Source organism: Uloborus diversus, chromosome 6 (assembly GCF_026930045.1).
Source record: "Uloborus diversus isolate 005 chromosome 6, Udiv.v.3.1, whole genome shotgun sequence".
In the NCBI taxonomy this organism is placed as follows: domain Eukaryota; kingdom Metazoa; phylum Arthropoda; class Arachnida; order Araneae; family Uloboridae; genus Uloborus; species Uloborus diversus.
This window is the reverse complement of record NC_072736.1, coordinates 109168281-109189809: the sequence shown is the minus strand read 5'-3', so window position 1 is coordinate 109189809 and position 21529 is coordinate 109168281. Positions and strand designations below refer to the sequence as shown.

At 35.5% G+C, this 21529-nt stretch overlaps 1 protein-coding gene and 5 non-coding genes across 6 annotated transcripts in view; 1 reads left to right on the top strand and 5 right to left on the bottom strand.

Annotated features, from left to right (window-relative positions):
• Positions 1-3992: 3992 nt before the first annotated feature.
• Positions 3993-4064, bottom strand: Trnaq-uug (transfer RNA glutamine (anticodon UUG)). Its single transcript has one exon. It is a non-coding gene; the product is annotated as a tRNA-Gln (tRNA).
• A 426-nt stretch (positions 4065-4490) lies between these two features.
• Positions 4491-4562, bottom strand: Trnaq-uug (transfer RNA glutamine (anticodon UUG)). Its single transcript has one exon. It is a non-coding gene; the product is annotated as a tRNA-Gln (tRNA).
• A 421-nt stretch (positions 4563-4983) lies between these two features.
• Positions 4984-5055, bottom strand: Trnaq-uug (transfer RNA glutamine (anticodon UUG)). Its single transcript has one exon. It is a non-coding gene; the product is annotated as a tRNA-Gln (tRNA).
• Positions 5056-5481: 426 nt separating this feature from the next.
• Positions 5482-5553, bottom strand: Trnaq-uug (transfer RNA glutamine (anticodon UUG)). The gene has a single exon. It is a non-coding gene; the product is annotated as a tRNA-Gln (tRNA).
• Positions 5554-5979: 426 nt separating this feature from the next.
• On the bottom strand, positions 5980-6051 carry Trnaq-uug (transfer RNA glutamine (anticodon UUG)). Its single transcript has one exon. It is a non-coding gene; the product is annotated as a tRNA-Gln (tRNA).
• A 12805-nt stretch (positions 6052-18856) lies between these two features.
• Positions 18857-21529, top strand: part of LOC129224643 (ras guanyl-releasing protein 3-like) — a 90561-nt gene continuing 87888 nt past the window's right edge. The window contains exon 1 of the mRNA XM_054859126.1: positions 18857-18901. Within this exon, the coding sequence (XP_054715101.1) occupies positions 18865-18901 (37 nt within the window). The 5' untranslated portion in view covers positions 18857-18864. The remainder of the gene's footprint in view (positions 18902-21529) is intronic.

The window sequence follows — 21529 nt, the reverse complement described above, 5'->3', positions numbered from 1 at the left end:
CCGAAATAAATTTGAAATAAAGAGAGAGAGAAACAGTTAAATGCAAAGAGAGCGATTCAAGGTATTATAATGAATACTCACACCAAAAATTCTAAATGAATGTAAAAATCGTAAGTAAATCAAAGCTTGATCAAGAGATGCAGGAGGCACATTTAAAATAAGATGAAGTGGAATAGAGACCTAAGGTATTGCTGAAAATTACCACTTCCGTTCAAAACGTTAAAAGTCCTTTTTCTAAGGTCACAAACGTTTGTATTGCAGGTAAACAAAAATATTAGGCGGGAAATTGAAAACTTTATTATGGAAAATCCAAGCAAATAACCATGTTTGGCAAAGAAAAATTGGAAGAAAATATTACCACAATATGTTTATCAATAATTAATATTTACAATGAAGATAGGAGGGACGTAGCCAAACTGAAAGGAAAAGTTGGGAACTCCAAACCCTTCTTTTTACGTCCCCAAAGCTGGGCTGGAAGTGAGTTTTTAAAACTTAGGCTTTAAAAAACTCCCGGGAAAACGTTCTCAAACCCCATCTCTTACCATAACGTCATTAAAGATGGCCTACACCTGAGTATTTAGGACTGCAATTTCGAAAAACCGTGAGAGTGCTTGCTGCCAACTTAACCTTCGAGAAACACACTCTCCATTAATCATTAATCATCATTCAAGGCCGAATAAATTTCGTCTTTTGGGCAGTAATGTTAAAGAAAACTCCCTTAGGTTTCTCACAACTGTCGTCCTCCAAATATTACCGAAGATCCTCAAAAATTTCATTGTTAAGGTTTCAATTCAGAAAATTTTTCGGAGGAGATCTCCAAAACCTTCTACAGCATTTAAAATCGTCTACGACTGCGTTAATTGAATTTCAATTTTTTGAACATTTGACAGGGGAAGACACCGAATCTCTCCACCCATTAACATTACCTAAAATTTTTTTAAACTGCGGTTTCAACAGATCGAAAATTTTTCGAGATAATGCCCCCACCCCCCTCTCTCCCTTCAACATCATCGAAAAACATCTTAAATCTCGCTTTTAGTGCTTCAGTCACGAAACATTTCCGATCGCGAGCCCTTTCAACCCCCCCTCTCCCCTTTCATCGATGGTTAACTTAAATTACGTTTTCGGAGCTTTACTTATAAAAAAAACTGGCAGTGCACTAAATTTTAACAAAAAAAGTCTACAATCTCGTTTCTAATGCTTCAAAATTTCAAAACATTTCGGGGGGGGGGCATCTCTCTTTTCCTTAATATCACCATAGATGGTCTAAAATTGCATTTTTTGAACTACAATTTTCAAATTTTTCCCGGGAATGAGCCCCCGGCCCCCCTTTACTTATCATAATCAGAAATAATTCACAATTGGGAATGCGTCATTGAAGTTTACATTTTTAAAAATTATTGAACGATGACCCGATCTTCCTTCCTTAACATCACCATAGATTGTCTAAAACTGTTTTTCAAATAAGAATCTTGAAAATTCGAGGGGGGCACTCCCTCTTATGAACATAAATATAACGTACGATTGTGTTGGGAACTTAAATCTGGAAAAAATATCGGGAGAGGCTATCCTGGACCTCCTCTCCCCTTCCTCCCAAACTTAAAATATAGTCTAAAACTGCGTTTTTATGTCTTCAATTTCAAAATAATGCAAGAAGGTAGCGCTCCGACACCCCCTAATTCTGACTGAATATTATTCTTACGATTAAATTTTTATTGCTAGCACTAAAAGGTCTAGTAATATGACTATATCTGCTAAACCAGAAGCCAAATCATCTCTCTCTGCGTATTGGAAAATGCGTTGGAAACAAGGGGCCGCCAAAATCGTATCTCCCCTCCAGTTTTGTTTTGACTAGCGACGGCTCTGGTACTCTTTCCAAAATTTAATGACCGTGTCTCTTTTTCAATGAGGGGAACATCACAGACGATATAGAGTTGGTGTCCGTTTCAAAACTGAATCAGACAATTTGATTTCTTTTCAGTTTTTCATAAATTTTCTGGAAGAAGCACAATTTTGCATGATGAAAATACGTGTGACAGTGATGAGAGGGAGAATGGTCTAAAATGTTTTATTGTTTGTAATAATTCTAACCAGTATGCTCTAGTCTTTCATTGATTCATTTAACAATTGTTATGAACTAGTTTTGAAGTTTGCGGAAAACATATTTTTTCTCCCTCCAATCGACAATTAATATATTTTCTTCATTAACTAGCTTAAGCTTATGAAGAATTTTTCACACACACATTTCACTTTTACTCCCATCTTCTCTACCATTTTTAAACTGACTGTTTCAATTTATCATTAGATGATTTCTATTAAAACTTTCAGTGATGTTGGTTTTTGTTGATAGAAGTAGAAGAGTCTGTTCCTAAGGTGTTTAAATTATTTTTCGTAATTCATATTTACTTTCTTCTATATCTAATATGTGTATAGAAGGATATTGGATTCGTTAAAACTCTCGAGCTCTGGTTCTCGATGTGTGTTCAATAGCTGAATCCATTTTTGAGGATTTCCGAAAAATATCTGTCACGGTGTGTGTGATCCATCTTTTTTGGCTATGCGACTTCAATTTTGGAAAACTGTAACAGCCCGTACTGTAATGCCAGAATAACACCCTCTTTATCATCAGTCATCTAAAACTGAGTTTTTAGTACTGCAATTTTGAAAAATTTATAGGAGAGAGCCCCTGATTCCTCCCTCTTTCTTTAACACGATCAAACACTAGCATAGAAATGCGTTTTTGGAGTATCAATTTCAAAAAATTGCCGGGGGAATGGCACCGAAATGCTATTTCCACTAACATTATCAAGATTTATCAAAACTGCGTTTTTAAAGCTACAAGTTCGAAAATTTAAGTGGAGCATCCCTCTCCCGACCCCCTTCCCCCACTTTCATCAACATAATTGAAAAATCGTCTTAAAATTAGTTTTCAGGGCGTCAATTTCGAGAAAATTTCGGCAGAGCTTCCGAAAACTTTTTTTTTCTTAACATCACAAAGGTCGGCTATGATTGCGATTTTAGAGCTTCAATTTCAGAAAACCGCTTTTCCCCCAACTATAGATAGCGTTTTTAAGACTTTTAATTTTAAAAATTTCCCTGGGGCAAGCCCTAGGATATCTTCTTTCCTTAACATTACCACAGATTGTCTAAAACTGCGTTCTTAGAACTAAAACTTTAAAACAAAGGAGAGCCCTCCTTAACACAACGTTGACTATCTACAGTTGCGCTTTTAAAGTTTCAGTATTGGAAAATTACTGGGAAGGGAACACCAAACCACGTATCCCCCTAACATCACCAGAGATCGTCTAAAACTGTAGTTTTAAAACTACAATTTCGAAAATTTTCCGGGGGAGAAACCCCCGGACCCCCTATCAAAGTGGCAATAAATTTCCGTTTCAAGATTCATATTGTATACAGCTAGTAATGACTCCATCCCAAGCCAGCAAGTTGAATCCACTCTCCCTGTTCATACGTTAAAAAAAAAAAAAAAAAAGTGTAGCAAAATTCAGGGGTACCTAAAATTTGTTTACACAAGGACTACGTTGTAAAATTTGGGAAGGCAAGGTGGGTCACACAATCCAACAATATTTCAGTTTTTTAGCGCTCCCCCCCCCCCCCCTGAATTTGACTAGAAATTACACACTCTAAAAACTGTTATGTATCACCCCATTCGAAAGCGGGAAAATTTTTGGGGGGGAATTTGCGCCATTGAGCTTGGGGGGGATGGGCACCCCTGATGTCTTTCGCAGCAATACTGAACGAAAAGCAACGAAGCACGAAGAAACCTTCTGCATAAGTCGGAATACAAATGCGCAAAGAAACACAACAGACAGGAAACATCTTTAAAAAAGATGCTCCGGCATAATTGAGTGAACCAAATTGAGTCAATCTTCGTTGGAAGCAAACAGGTTCGTTATCTGTTTCCTTTGCACGTACTTCTTGAAATGAAACAATTTAAATACAAAATTAATGAAAAGTAAAAAAAAAAATCAAGGTTCCACCGAGATTTGAACTCGGATCGCTGGATTCAAAGTCCAGAGTGCTAACCATTACACCATGGAACCTCCTTCCCATGCAGGGATTCGAACCCGGAATATCTGCATGAAAGCAAGAACGTCTAACCACTAGACGGCATGGAACACATTTAGTTTGTGAATCGGAAGGAAGAGCTGCGCATTTTCAACCATCACGCAAAATAACATGCTAACTAATCTATTCAGAAATATTCATGTCTTTCGCAGCAATACTGAACGAAAAGCAACGAAGCACGAAGAAACCTTCTGCATAAGTCGGAATACAAATGCGCAAAGAAACACAACAGACAGGAAACATCTTTAAAAAAAAAATGCTCCGGCATAATTGAGTGAACCAAATTGAATCAATCTTCGTTGGAAGCAAACAGGTTCGTTATCTGTTTCCTTTGCACGTACTTCTTGAAATGAAACAATTTAAATACAAAATAAATGAAAAGTAAAAAAAAAAAAAAATCAAGGTTCCACCGAGATTTGAACTCGGATCGCTGGATTCAAAGTCCAGAGTGCTAACCATTACACCATGGAACCTCCTTCCCATGCGGGGATTCGAACCCGGAATATCTGCATGAAAGCAAGAACGTCTAACCACTAGACGGCATGGAACACATTTAGTTTGTGAATCGGAAGGAAGAGCAGCGCATTTTCAACCATCACGCAAAATAACATGCTAACTAATCTATTCAGAAATATTCATGTCTTTCGCAGCAATACTGAACGAAAAGCAACGAAGCACGAAGAAACCTTCTGCATAAGTCGGAATACAAATGCGCAAAGAAACACAACAGACAGGAAACATCTTTAAAAAAGATGCTCCGGCATAATTGAGTGAACCAAATTGAGTCAATCTTCGTTGGAAGCAAACAGGTTCGTTATCTGTTTCCTTTGCACGTACTTCTTGAAATGAAACAATTTAAATACAAAATTAATGAAAAGTAAAAAAAAAAAATCAAGGTTCCACCGAGATTTGAACTCGGATCGCTGGATTCAAAGTCCAGAGTGCTAACCATTACACCATGGAACCTCCTTCCCATGCAGGGACTCGAACCCGGAATATCTGCATGAAAGCAAGAACGTCTAACCACTAGACGGCATGGAACACATTTAGTTTGTGAATCGGAAGGAAGAGCTGCGCATTTTCAACCATCACGCAAAATAACATGCTAACTAATCTATTCAGAAATATTCATGTCTTTCGCAGCAATACTGAACGAAAAGCAACGAAGCACGAAGAAACCTTCTGCATAAGTCGGAATACAAATGCGCAAAGAAACACAACAGACAGGAAACATCTTTAAAAAAAAAATGCTCCGGCATAATTGAGTGAACCAAATTGAATCAATCTTCGTTGGAAGCAAACAGGTTTGTTATCTGTTTCCTTTGCACGTACTTCTTGAAATGAAACAATTTAAATACAAAATAAATGAAAAGTAAAAAAAAAAAAAAATCAAGGTTCCACCGAGATTTGAACTCGGATCGCTGGATTCAAAGTCCAGAGTGCTAACCATTACACCATGGAACCTCCTTCCCATGCGGGGATTCGAACCCGGAATATCTGCATGAAAGCAAGAACGTCTAACCACTAGACGGCATGGAACACATTTAGTTTGTGAATCGGAAGGAAGAGCAGCGCATTTTCAACCATCACGCAAAATAACATGCTAACTAATCTATTCAGAAATATTCATGTCTTTCGCAGCAATACTGAACGAAAAGCAACGAAGCACGAAGAAACCTTCTGCATAAGTCGGAATACAAATGCGCAAAGAAACACAACAGACAGGAAACATCTTTAAAAAAAAATGCTCCGGCATAATTAAGTGAACCAAATTAAATCAATCTTCTTTGGAAGCAAACAGGTTCGTTATCTGTTTCCTTTGCACGTACTTCTTGAAATGAAACAATTTAAATACAAAATAAATGAAAAGTAAAAAAAAAAAAAAAATCAAGGTTCCACCGAGATTTGAACTCGGATCGCTGGATTCAAAGTCCAGAGTGCTAACCATTACACCATGGAACCTCCATCCCATGCCGGGATTCGAACCCAGAATATCTGCTTGAAAGCAAGAGCGTCTAACCACTAGACGACATGGAACACACTTCTACGTTAAAATCAGAAAGAGAAATCACGATTTTTTGCATCATCACGCAAAACGACACGACGATAATCTATTCAGAAAGAATCATCTCGACTTTCGCAACAGCACTGAAAGCTCAACGTAAAGTAAATAAATACGAAGAATGAACTTATGAATGAGTATTAGAAGCAGATGTAGGATGGAATACAACAGAAGGAAGAAGGAAGAATATTCTGGCATGACTGAATAACTGAATTGATTTACGAAGTAAACCCAAACTGATCTATATTTCTCACCCTGGCAACAGACGTGACACTACTAAAAAAGAAAAAGAAAAAAAAAAAAAAAAAAAAACGACCTCTGCGTATCCAACCTTCGGCATTAACTTGAATTTTGACATCTTGAATTCAAATTATGTTTTTCACAATCATAAATTGCGATTAGGAAAATCAACTGCTTTACTGGTTTTCTTGTTTCTACAAATGCTCCCATGGCGATCATAATTGCGAAAAACGTAATTTGAATTCAGGAACTACTTGGCATTCTTTCGAGGTTGAGAAAAATAGAAATTTATCCCAAAATTTGAATGAATAAAATTTTGTGATGAGAAATTACTTTCTTTACTTAATAAAAAAAAGGAGTAAAAATATAATTTTTACAATAGACAGCACTATGAAGTGCAGTAAAAATAATAGAAAATATTTTCGTGCTGATCAGGGTTTAGTTTCTAACAAAAGAAATGCGTTAGCTATATGTCTTTAGAACTAATATTATTGTGTAAATAACCTGAATTCCGCGGATAATAAGAAAATAACCATGAAATCTAAAAGAAGTGAGGGATCTGGGTTCCCATAAAAATTAAGCTCTGGTGTTAACCAAAATCGTTTTACCGACACCTGAAAAATAAAACTTATTACGACCTTGTGATAGCTTTCAGAAAATATCTCAAACATTGACAATATGATGAGGCATCAGGCAATAAATCAACTTGCTATCTACTAATTGTAAAACGAATAAAACGCAAAATGTTTTAAATAATTTTTTTTTTTCAATATCAGGTAATGACATTTTATACGACACTATAAGCAACGTAAAAGGACAAAACTATAACTGAACACAGTGACAGAACATACCGTCTCTTCACCGAAGCCTTTCAGTAAGAAATATTTATTTATTTATTTATTTATTTTTAATTCGAAGTGTGTGGAAACTTTCTTAATTTTGTATGGAGGCAATCTCCTTTCTTACAATTTTCACGGATTCCTTATAGACGAAAACGAAAATAGTATCAGGCTAAGAATAGAAAACTCATTCTATGAGCGTGATAGGCAGAAATAAAAACAATTGGAATTAAATTCCTACATTACGTATACAGTTGAAGAGATTACTTGGATAATGACATATGAATTTAACCCAATTCTGGGTGTTTAGATTTCTTTGACCTAAGGGGCTATCTATAAATGACAGCTACTTGTTTTCAACAAATTTCACCCCCTCCCTCTATATCACAAAGTCACACTTCGTCTTACTCAGGCCCGTTGTTTTCAAAATTTCCAGGGGGGGGGGGGGGGCAAAGGGTTTGTATCCAATACATCTTATTTTGAAAAAACAACAAATTACGAGTAGATACAAAAATGAATAATTACATTATGTTTCAAAAGACCGCATGATTTCCTAAATGACAAGTCTGTTCTTATCCCCCTCCCCGGGTCCAATAAGGATATCAAGGGGCCTAGATCAAGCACTTTTTCGGGGACCCCTGTAGTCAAACTTCGCTCTATTAGTTGTCTAAAACAATTTTAGCCATTTGGTGGCCCAAATCCATAGCTAAGTTGGCCTATTCAGTTATCAGGTCCTGTGTCACGCAGTTTTCATAAGCATATCGTTATAAAATCACACTTCTTTTTACCCCCTCCCTTCCCTTGTCACTAACTGTCACAATTTCACAAGCCCTCCCCACTCTCAGCCTATTGACATTCAGGGACGACCATCGACCACTGAAAACTTTTATAGTGTAATAATTATTCTTTTACTGCAGCAATTTCATTTCATAGAGAACTTTAACACGACGAAGCTTGTTTATTTTAGAAGTAATTAAATCGTTTTTTTTTTTCCCCTCGCGCCTTTTTTATATGTACACCTCCCATTTCCTTTTTTACATCAGTCTGGACATAGTTCGAAAACTGCTTTATTTAACTTGTCGTCTTCCTCTCTGTTGCTTCCCCTCCCTCTGTTTCTAACGCGAGGAAGCTATTTTTATGCAGGCTGCGATAAAAAGTAAAATGGAACAGGACGATGAAAAAGAACATTTTTTTTTAATCGATTGACTATCATGGGTATTAAACGAGTTTAACATTGCTATTTTCATAGGAAGCAGTGTTGTTCTGTTAATTTAAGAAGTAATCACCAGGGCAGAATTTATTTAGATGCTGCCCAGGGGCGGCAAATAGGGGGGTCAAGAGGGGGCGGTTACACCCCCAAATTTTTTGAGCAGAATGATAGAAAATGGGTGAATTCAATTTACTTAAGTCGGAAATAAATGTTCACTAAAGGAAATCTCGCTGGTTCTATATGATGAAACTCGACACATTCTCAGACTAGAAGAAGTGTTTTTCGTTATTTGGATGATGACTTAGAAATTCATGAAGTATTTTCGGCTTTTTCAGAACATTGAAAACTGATAGAAAATCATGGTTAATTTTAACTAAAGACGACATTGCCTCATATAGGCTAAATATTTCACACTTGTGTGCCCAGTGTTACGATGGTATGTCCAATACGAGAGGCTCGTGAAAAGTGGTGTGGCAGCATGGTTTTCACAAGAAATTTCCTTGATATTTTACATTCACTTTTACGCTCATTTTTTAAGTGTATGTTTATTTAATGAGTGTTCATTGCTTTCTTCTGCTAGAAACACGTTTCAGCTGCTCAATACACTATAATGTTTTCATAGAAACTTCTTCAAAATGTATGTGATTATTGAAAAAAAAAGACATATTAACCAAATACCTTTTATGGGGCTCTATAATTATGCAATCGCGGAGTGACACAAGATAATCTTCAAGAGTTAAAACGATAAAACCATTTCTCTGTAACTTCAAAGCAGTGATTTGACGACTGGAAGAATTATTGCAAAACGATTCTTTCAATGATGAAAAAGCTCATGCCCTTTAGCATGTATGACTTCGTTTGAATTTTTATCCAATTTGTTTGTATCGGGAAAAGGTTTTTGAAAATTGCTTTACTCTATCAAAATCTATGTCTTCAATCCGCTACTCGACTATTCAAACCATAGTTCAATCTACAATCGATCTGTGTGTACATTTCAATCAATCGTGAAATTTTTCAAAAATAAAAAAAAATCTTCCTTCTAGCCAATTTTAAAGAGGCGCAAAAAAAAAAAAAAAAAAAAAAAAAAAAAGTGACAAAAATCCACATGATGATGTGAAGTCAAACATTGATTTTTGAATACTAGGGGGCTATCGCCCCCTGCTCGCTATCGCTCGCCAACCCCCGGAACTGCAGTTCCCTGTGGATCGCTTCGCGATCCATGCTCGCATCGCTCGCTCGCTGTATGCCAATACATTAGCCTAGCTAAAATTTTCCGTAAAAATTAAAGTTGGTAATTGCATTTAGGTCACCATCCATTTAACCAATATGAAAATTACGTTCATAATGTTAATTTGTCTGCTTTAGCCAGATTTTCGACAGTTTAACTTTGCTGTATGTAAGATGACTGCCTTGGCAATGTGCACAACTTTACCATTATAGATACAAAAGTGTCTGTCATTGCTTTGGAGAGATTGCACTTCTACCTGTTGGTCCGCGGAAGGTATTTTATTTCCCTTCTACCACCCATTGGAAAACCAATGAAGGCATTCCCCTATCCGCCACCTGGGGACGCGCCCTCTAGGGGTTACAGGCTCCCCCGAGGGATGTATTTACATTATTTACACTCTTATATATATTTACATATTTACACTCTTATATATTCTAATCTGAGAAAACTTCCTCATCTACACAATTAAAAATGTCCCGTTTGGGAGCCACAACTGACACTGCTTCAAAAGATCTTGTTCTTGATAATGCCACATAGAGCTGGCCATGACTAAAAACAGGCTCAGAGAGCACCAAACATATTTTCTCAAACGTTTGTCCTTCTTGTTGTTATTCTGAATCCTTGCCACGTCACGAACAAAAAATGGTTTAACTAAAAACGCGAAAACTCGCCAAGGCTACTTTGCTTGCACAATACTAAAACTACTATAACCCTAAACAAATTTGGCGAAACCTTTCAGCTGAGAATAAAAGGAATAAAGTAAATTCTTTCTCGGTTATTCATTTTGAACTGAACTGTCGTACTGAAGCAGAGAATAGACGACGCTCAAAGCGCCTACGCGTTCAAAACAACATTGCCGATGAACATGATTGTGGAGCAATGTGTGAAGAATGCGAATTTTGTGGTGCTCTTTATTGGCAGAAAGAGCGTAATACTGCAAATAAATATACTAAATGTTGCCATGACGGAAAGGTGCGGTTACCGGCATTGTGTGACGCACCTGATCTGTTGAAGGAACTGCTGACTGAAAATTCCCCAGCCGCTAAAAATTATCGGCAGCGAATCAGAGAATACAACTCTGGAAATGGCTCGTCTTAAATTGGATTCAAGAACGGTTTCCTGCCTTCTTTGAGCTTTTCTTTGCTGATTAAGGTTGAAATGGGCCACAGCCCGACTCAAACTCATCTCAAAAAAAAAAAAAGTTCGTTGAGTATTCTGTGATTCAAGATTTCAAAACAACGTAGAAGTTTGTTTACATGATTTATCGGCGAAGTGTTGCCAACAGAGGTTTAGAAATTCACCCCTTCATTTGCCGGCACGTAAGAGAATTATATATATAGATTTTGTATGAATTAATACATTCAGTTTCGAATGAAATTAACACAAAATTTGATGATAATTATTTTTCTGTATGGTTGGCTGCGATTATGGTTATTTGGATTGGATTTTGAAAACGAAAAATAAAATGTTTCAACTGTGAGTAAAATTTTTAGCATGAGGAAAGAACAATTACAAGCAATATACCGACAGAATGGATTTCACATACAGAGACTGCAGTTTCGTCCTTATTATGGGCTCATCAGTCTGGAATAGTGAATAACAGAGCTGGAGGCAGATGATATCTCATTGAAGCTGCGAGCACCGACATGACTAGATTATTCAATGATGAAAGTTTAAGCCCCTCACAGTTTAAGAAGTAGCATGGGCGATTTTGAAGAGCAAGATATAAAAAGTGCTTTTATACATAACTTTGTGTTACTTCAATTATTTTTTAACTATTACAATCGGTTCAGCTAGTAGAGAAAGATTTTTTTTGTGTCTCAGGAGGTTAGAGAAATATTTTCGAGGCACAAAGCGGGAAAAAATACCTTTTCTATTTAGCTGAACTGGCAAAACAGCACGACATTGGGCACTGATAGATTAGTAACACGATTCCCTGCTCTTCCGAATTCGAAAAATCATGCATTATAATTTTTCCAAAAGGTATAAAATCTTTAGCAGCGAGATGTTTTGTATGATAAATTTTTAGTCAATGAATCAAAATTTTAATTGTTTCTAAACACTAATTTTATTCATACTAAACCGATTTTATGACAACTTCTTGTTAGCTAACGTGTGTTTGGTTTCGCTTTGGGTTATACATATTTAAAAAACTCGATCCCCCAAATGAAGTGGTGAAATGCCGCCCCTGATGCTGACCGTGAAATTTGTCCATCTCCTGAAACAGTAGTGACATTAAATGGAGGGGGGGGGGTATTAGGGTGGTTCAAAAAAAACTTTTTTGTAGCTAGAGTCCAGGACCCCCCCCCCCCCTTTTTTTTAAGACTTACTAATGGAATTATGCTGTGAAAGTTTTAGCTTCTTGCTCAAATTTTAAGAGGGTGGTCCATGACCCCCTCAATTTAACATTAGCCGTAGCATAGAAAATGTCACAAATTTAGAAACATTTTATTTCCCCAGCTGTTTTTTTGTAAATAATTATTTTATTGCAATGTATATGCATATTAATCATGTATATTACAATATGTAGCATTGTTTTTTCAATTCAATGTATTTTTTAAACCCCCTTCCCATACTTTTGAAGTTTGGGGGAGGGGTTGAGCCCCCTCTTTTAGTTGAAATAGGAAGCTGAAATTCCTCCAGTATATTGCTATCCACAAGTCTAAAAATATTGAGGGGTGTTCTGTTATCTAGGAGAAACTTTTTTTTTGCATGTATTTTTGAACCAATTTAGGGGGGATGGCACCCAAATTGAATTTATGTGTTTATGAAATATATAAAAACTTCAATTCAGCTTCCCAAATAGTTTAATTCACATTTAACTTGGGGTCTCCGCCCCTTGCTCGTTTCGCTCGCAAACCCCATATGCTACCTGCTGTGGTTCATTGCCGCCGACTTTTAAGGCCTTCGACTCCCAACTCCGACTCTTTCACCCCGAAATTTGTCCGACTCCGACTCCGCCGTCCGGCAATGATATTAATATATTAGTATCTGAAAATACGCTACCATAAAACCTCCTAACTAATGATAATATTTCATTCCAAAAACAAACTTCATTGCTACTGTGTTCTTGGCTATTATGAAAGAACATGATTCGAATGCTCGGAAAATACCCTTTCCAATGCATTCTCTGCGTTCCAACGGAACATTGTTTGTAGTAAATGCAGCTGTTCAAACAAAAAGGCATTCCTTACCCATTCTTCGATATCATATTGATATGAGTCAGAATCACTCCGGTGTTTGTGTCTGTGTTGGTTAAACGTGTTTCCTACATTGCCTGCCAAATGACCAATACTCGAATTACACGTTAAAGCGGTGAGTTGATTATTGGAATTAATAACATTTAAATACCCTGAACTTCCGCAGTCAAGTTAATTCTTTTAGAATTTCATGGTTGCCTCGTAATTTCTGTACCTCAGAGCCAGAAGGACGTAATTCCGAAAATTACGATTTTTATTGTATGTAGAAATCTACTCCGCATCGAGCCAATTCCGCCGAAGCCTATTCTGCAAAATTCACATTTAAACTACTAAATTTGATGACTCATATTTACAAAAAATATATTCTACGCTAGAAAAATGCATAGTGAGAAAAACATAGAGTTGAAGCACAGACTGGAAAGTATTAAAGACAGGCATTTCAAGTTTATAAGGAGCCCTTAGTCCAATTCAAAAATTTCAAGCTTCCGTTCCAATGTCTTGATTGAACTGCAGCTAGGTTTAATGTTTATATGTTACAGTTCAATATTTCCCCCCAAAAATTTTAAAACTTTATCAAAAATAAAAAAAATTTGATATCTCCGAAATCAAATATTACTTTATTTTGTGTGCCACGTGCAGAATTTGCTCTTACTCTACTTAAACTAATTGTCGAGTTATTATGAGTTGCATTAACATTGTCTTGCAGTTCAAAAGAAATAGGTCCCGTGAAAAATATCTTGTATTGATACCGCATTAAAAGTCAGGTACGTTTATTCAATCTATATAAACCGGGGCTAGTTGTCCGCTTTTTCTTCTATGATTAAAAAAAAAAAGAATTAAACATTTAAAGAAAATTTTTGAACTGAAACTATCAGTGTATCCTTAAAAAATGTATTTTTTTTTAAATTGAAATATTTTTTTAAAGCTAGCTTATTATTAACTTATTTTATGGAAGGAGGGAGGTGGGCCTCTAGTCAACCGCTCATGCTTGACTAAACAGATAGATATTCTTAAAAAGTATTGCAACTGGGTCAACTTGCTCCTATGACCATTGACCAACTAAGCCACGGTCTACACCAACACTATTTGCTGTAGCGAGGGTTAGCAGTTTTTTCTGCATTTACACTACGCTAGCAGAAAAGCAACTTGTACAGAGCTCATTTGTTCTTGCTGCGAATATTATTATACTACACGGCGCAATGTAAAGATAAAGCTGTATGCAAAGAGTAATGAAAAGGAATTGGAACAATGTACAAGGGGCTTACAAAATTGATCACCAAGTTGGTGATTTGACAATATTTGGCGACAAATCCAGAAAAAACGGGAAGTTGTACACCACCGCTTCCCAACCTTTTCACTCTTATCGAACCCTTTTGATAATGCCCCAGGGGGGGGGGGGGCTAATGACCGTAAACTAATATGTCTTCTGAATGATCTTTTAAGAAATCAATTCGCGTATTAATTGATATTTGATGGAAATAAAACTGATCTATTTTCATGAAGCAGTTTAATTGCAGTGCCAAATGACAAAGTTTAGAAAATCATCAGTTTTATTACACAAAAGATGGAGTCACTCATTTAGCAGAAAATTGCTTAAACAGGGTGCTCTACCCCCCCCCCCCGGAGGAGAACAAAACATCTCTCAATTTACCTCCTCCCTACTCTTAAAAATTACATTGGTACAATATGGGCCCTTGGTCACCCTCCCCCCCTGCGGCACGCCTAGCTTAATTGTGCTTAAAAGTTAATAAATATAGCATACGGTATTTAAAACTAATACGCCACCAAATTTTACTAGCGATATCTTTTAGCTTTTGCGTTTTTTAGCGATTTTAGTTTTTGCGTTTGAGCGAACTAATACAACTGTTACCGTCGAAAAAGACTTGATAGTAACGGTACAACCAACGATCTGTTTCTTGAATAATGCGTTTTCCTTAAGTATAAACTCTTCAGGAATTAAAATTTAATGACGAAATTACAAAAATAATTCGCAACTCCAGAGCTCGAATACGCTACCTTGCGGTGATTAACAACACTAAAGAAAAGGGTAAAACATTCCATTCCACGTGTATTCTTTGGGGTAAATTACAGGCTTCAGACAGTTTATGGTGTACTGTAATTTTAAAAGAATAGAAGAGAAAACTTCCCACAAACACGATGAAAAATTACTGCCAGTCACTAAGCGTCAAAGCAAGTTATAAGTTACTGCATTTGTTTGTTTTACCTTTTTCGTCCGCCATTAGACAGTGGCTGCAGTGCCCCCTATAGGACAGCTGTATTGGTGTTGCGAATAATATTGCTTATTAAGTTGAAAAACTGAGATAAACGAAAGCAACTTATTAATAACTAGCAAAAATACCCGGCGTTGCCTGGGTCAGTAATAATGGAGTCGTTTCCAAAATTTTGAAAGTATTTTTTTCTGCATGCTTAAAAACATAAGATATGACCATTTTATAAATAATTTGTTTAAGTTTAATGTTTTAAAAAAATTACTTAAATCGGTGCGTTTTCATTGTTTATACTTCTGCCGGATGACATCACATATGATGAAATGTCATTTAGTGTTGCCCCTCACAGAGCTAAATATTTAATTCGCATCTTTACTCACGTGTATTGGCAACAATATGGTTGATCGCAAGCGTAGAGCGCAATTTTAATTCGCTTCTTGATTATCATAACGTGGAAACGTGGTGAAAGATGCTGCAAAGTGCATCATTTGTGACGTCATTAAGACCACGCCTTGTTTGAAAAATCTGACATTTAAAAAAAATAATGAAAAAATAACCGTTGGGAAAATGAAATTATTTCTGAGTCCAAGTTATTATTATTATTTTTTCTCTTTTGCTTATTCTATCAATTTCAGTGACTAAAAGTACTACTTTTGACTGAAGGAAACCACCCCAGTGTAAGAAACAATCGCAACTTTCTTCCGTTTTCTGTTTTAACTGAAAGAACTCAAAACACACCGCTTTGACATGATTAAAAATCGAGCTTCTTCCTTACCCATAAAAGTGAAATAGCAATAAGTATAAAGAACGAACGAATATTCATTTAGAATCGAAAGCACGAATTTAGGCACATAAAAATTTGAAGAATTTCCAAAATATGAACTAACAAAAACAAAGATCACTAAAAAAACCGTGCGCTTTATTATTTAAATATATAGTACACACACACAAAAGAAAAAAAGCTCTCTGCTATGTTTCTTTAAGGGTGCAAAAGGAAGTGTTTCCAAATGTTTAAGTGACTTTAAACTCATGTTTGCTCCGGAGAAGCCTTGATTCAAAATTTTCATTATGATTACTTTTAATATTGCTGTTGTTAGGCAACGAATTTTTGTAACAATGGGTTTTATATTCGCAACTCCAGAGCTCGAATACGCTACCTTGCGGTGGTTACCAATACTAAAGGAAAAGGTAAAACATTCTATTCCACGTGTTTTCTTTGGGGTAAATTACAGGCTTCAAGCAGTTTGCAATGTTGTAATGCAATTTCAGAAAAATAGAAAAGAAAGCTCCTCACAAATACGATCAAAAATTACTGTTGTTACTGCAAAAAATATGTTTTACCTTTTTCATCCGCCATTAGACAGTGGCTGCTACGCCCGCAATAGTTAATTAAAGTTGCGAATTTACTCATTTGATGGGGAAATTACATGAAATTTACTGTTTTCCACCATAACTTTTTAAAACTAAGTTTTTAAGGAATAAATCAAAATTTTAATTGTCATTACTTTTAATATTGCTGTTGTTAGGCAACGAATTTTCCTAATAATGGTCTTTATATTTAATCATTGAATGGGGAAATTACATGAAATGTACTGTTTTCCACTATAACTTTTCAAACCTAAGTTCTTTAGCAATAAATTATAGCCTAAGTTGTTCCCTGATAATGTAGCTATCTATGGTGAAAAAATGGTTAAAATCCGTCCAGTAGTTTTCAAGTTTACCCCGGACATCCGGACAGAGAGATTAGCCCTTTATGTATAAAGATGAGGATATAACTCCTAAGAAAGCAATAAATGTCATGCTTGTCCAGAGAAGCCTTGATTAAAAATATTAATTGTGATTACTTTTAATAGTGCCGTTGTTAGGCAACGAATTTTCCTAACAATGGTTTTTATATTTAATCATTGAATGGGGAAATTCGGAACTCCAGCGCTCAAATACGCTACCTTGCGGTGATTTACAAAACTGCCGATGAAACTAAAACATTGCCACGTTGCGTTCCACGTGTGTCTGTTGACGTAAACACAGGCAGTTTGTTCTGAGTATTTATTAACGCAATCGATGAGTCTTAGTTTGCTTTCAGCTACAGAAATTAATTCGTCCCTTAGTAGTATTCTCGAGCTTCTCAAAATAATGTTAGTTTTCCTTATTTCCTTCTAAAATATGAGTTGATTGAAAATGGTGAAAGCGAAAACTGGATTAACAAACTTGGATAACGTTATACAAGGTAAAAATTTTTATTGTTTTGTATGAATTTGTAAGAATATGATTTTTTTTTTAATCTTAAATTCATTTACCTAACCATCTTTTACAGCAGCATTTAGTTGAAATGGACGGTATGCAAAATATTTTCTTGAATATATTATCGTAAAACAAAATGAAAAATGTTTCACCGAGAAAGAATTTACTTTATTCCTTTTATTCTCAGCTGAAAGGTTTCGCCAAATTTGTTTAGGGTTATAGTTTTAGTATTGTGCGAGCAAAGTAGCCTTGTCGAGATTTCGCGTTTTTAGTTAAACCATTTTTAATTTTTATCATGAGTGGAATAAAATGGTAGAAAGATTACAGAATTCGATAAGTAAAAAGAAATAATGGTCAATCAACTGAAAAGAAAACTACCACCATATATCCGTAAGAATTCTGTAGATGATTTGCATAACTTGAAATAATTAAATCGTAACTCAGAAATTAGAAAAATCGAAACAGAAAAATTTTAAATTAATCGATTCGGGAATTCGAGAGAAATAACTCAGCAACAAATGCAAAACAATAAGCGGTAGCCAAGCAAGGCAAAGAAGTATCATCTTCTTTCGATAATAATTTGTAATGTCATATTGAATTTTCTAGCGTTAATTGTCGTTCTTGTCAGGCCACAATTATTATTTAGTTTTATCAAGAATTGATAAATATCGAATTCAACATCGTGGAAATAGCTGCTTAGAACTACGAACTACGTAGTTTGCATTAATCTTTGACGTTTAGTAATGCTTCTTGAATTCTCATTTCTTTCTACGTGGGCCAGAATATCCACAAGACTTTGAAAATTAATTTAAAAAGAATAAAGCGAAAAATATCATACATACGAACAAAAATCACAACACTTTTAGCACTTTCTTCGTTACCACATGCGTTTGTTTTAGTTTTTAAGTCGGCCATTAGACAGTGACTGCAGTGCCCCCTATAGTTCGTTGGAGTTGCGAATTACATGAAATGTACTGTTTCCCACCATAACTTTTTAAACCTAACTTCTTTAGCAATAAATTATAGCCTAAGTTGTTCCCTGATAATGTAGGTATCTATGGTGAAAAAATGATTAAAATCCGTCCTCTAGTTTTGAAGTTTACCCCGGACATCCGGACAGAGATTAGCCCTTTATGTATAAAGATGAGGATACAACTCCTAAGAAAGCAATAAATGTCATGCTTGTCCAGAGAAGCCTTGATTAACAATATTAATAGTGATCACTTTTAATATTGCTGTTGTTAGGCAACGAATTTTCCTAACAATGGTTTTTATATTTAATCATTAAATAGGGAAATTACATGAAATTTAATGTTTTCCACCATAACTTTTTAAAACTAAGTTCTTTAGCAATAAATTATAGCCTAAGTTGCTCCCCGATTATGTAGCTATCTATGGTGAAAAAATGGTTGAAATTCGTCCAGTAGTTTTGAAGTTTACCCCGGACATCCGGACAGAGATTAGCCCTTTATGTATAAAGATGAATTGTTATGTAGGTGTTGATTCTGAAGTACCACGCTGAGTAAAATGCTACCGTTGACACAAGATTTCATACTATGGACAGGTAAGTCGCTTGCATTTTGAAGAAAAAAATTAATACGCTCCAATTGATAGTCAATACAAAAGTAAGTAAACTTAAACGTGTATGGGAAATGAGGTTATTTTAACATTAATAGGGAAATGTGGGGTAAAGTGAAATGATGAAGTATTTACTTCGTTTTTAGCGATACCTATCTATTTTCATTTTAAATATGTAGTTACGTGCACAGTGGACGCTGTTTAATTGAATCGGTGGTTAATTCAATCAACTGCTTTAATGAATCAAATTGTCAAAAACAGAACAAAATACAGCTTTATTATTGAACTAGCTGCGTGCCCGGCGTTGCACGGGCTACCTAAAAAATGTAAGAGCAGTCCATTTGATGCTTTTGTAGTACACTGACACTAGTTTCTAACGCGTTAAGGAATAAATAAATGCGCGTAAAGCAAGGTTTGCAAAACACCAGTAAAACATATTTTGGTATAACTTTGATATACACCCCCAAAAATTACGCGCCACATCTGGCATTTCCTACGGACTTTTTAGGGTTTCTGTTTCTTATTTTGGTGTTGCCAATTTAGGTTTTTTCAGCTTTTAGGTTTTTGCTGTTGCCAAATTTAGTATTTTCTTATATTTTGTACAATTTTTTGAGTTTTTTTTAAAAGTTTTGCGATAACAATTTTTGTGGCAACAAAGTTTTATGTCAACAAAAACAAAAAAAGTCGCCAAATTTCCGATTTGGGGGGGTATATCAAAGTAGTTCCCACATTTTTGCCAAAACACCTCATCAACATTAATAAAACAAAAAAAAATCAGATTGCGGAAAAATAACCAAAAAGTAAACATTTTAAATTCTTCGATTTCAGGAAAAGCCTCAAAACAAAGCTCAAAATTTTATTTGTTCATATTCGAGGAAAAAATGGCAACAGATATTTTTTCTCAGTGATTTTCTTCACGCTACAAATTTTAATAAAAGTGTTGTTACGGAAAGTTGAGATGGAGCATTCAATAATAATTTGAATGGAGGAAAGCCTTATTATTTTACCTTAAAACACAAAATATGATGTTTTAATTGAATATTTATGACTTGCATGTGACGCGTATTTAACAATCAGGCTTGAACAAAAAAAAAAAAAAAACTGCAAAATTTTGCTGCAGATTACGGCAAAATAATCGAAAAGTAAACAACTTAAACACCCTGATTACAGGAAAAGCCTTAAAACAAAAGCCTAATTTTATTTCTTTATATTCGAGAAAAAGAAATGGCAACAGATCTTTCATCTCAATGATTTTCTTCACGCTGTAAATTTTAATAAAAGCATTGTTGCGGAAAGTTGAGTTGAAGCACTGAATAATAATTTGAATGGAGGAAAGCCTTCGAAAAATATGGATTTTATTTTGAAATCTAAGAGTCATAATTAATAATTTTTAATTGATATCTCCGCTAATTTTATCGGAGGATTATGTTAAATAGCCAAACATGAAGACGGGAAGATGACGAATCCATCGATACCTGGTTCGATGGTCAGTTCACTGTCGTTCGGGAGAAGAAGCTTGGACATAGATAGATAGATAGATACTCAGATTTTATATGTATAAGATTAGCCGCTTTATTGAATCAGCCGCTTTATGGAATCAAAACGTTTAAGAATAAAAGTGATCCATATAAGCGGCAACCACTGAAGTCTATTCCAGTCAGGAAAAAGTCTTTGAAGATCGAAGCATCTGATATTACAAGCAAATTTTAAGAACTGATACTTGCATTGTAACATTTTGTTGTAAGTCAAAAATTATTCAAACGAAATTTTTTATATGAATTCTTCTACTACACGTCCGTAAAACCCTAGTAAAGCGGAAATAAAGAATTTTTTTGATGTGGAGTCAATCGATTTGGCATGTAAGACACTCATATAATAGTATTGTATAAGTCAAAAAAATGAATACATTAAATGACAAAAAAAAAAAAAACAGTTTTCGCCTATTTCAATGTCGCAGTGTTTTGTGAATTTTGAAATTTGTGATTTCCGAAAATCTTGGCGTGATGAGAAAAACACAACAGTCCTTTCCTGGAGCAGCGCTAAAAAAGACATAAAACCCCCAGCACAACCATAATTTACCTTCCTCGCGCGTGTGTTTTGTGAAGCATAAAAACTTAGTACTTAAATGTTATTGTGTTTTTACAATATGCCGATAAAGAGGTGCAGGCGTTTGCACTCAAATGCACAGAATCGAACCGGGCTCCAATCGGTGGATTTCATGATCCAGAAAATCGATGGCATACATGTTGTCTGATTATGCTGCATGTAAAAGATCCCTCGATATTCGTTTGGCTTTGAGTACTCTTGGCAAAATTAAATTTCTGATGCAGTTTCGCGTCAAAGATAGGCCACGTGCTTCCATCTGGTGGGAAACTTGGCGTCAAATTTCTCGTGATAATTACATCTGCCGTTAGTGGTGCCACGTGAAAGAATGAATAGATCACACCAAGTCTGCAAAAGGTAAAACCTCTAACCCAGCCTCATTATAAAGGAAATAGTTTTACAAGATTTATGCATTTCTTACGGTATTTGACGTCTTTTGTTTTTTCGGTTTAAGTCTAACTAGTCGACCCGTGCGGAACTCCGCACTGTACTTCGAATCGTTTCATAAGGC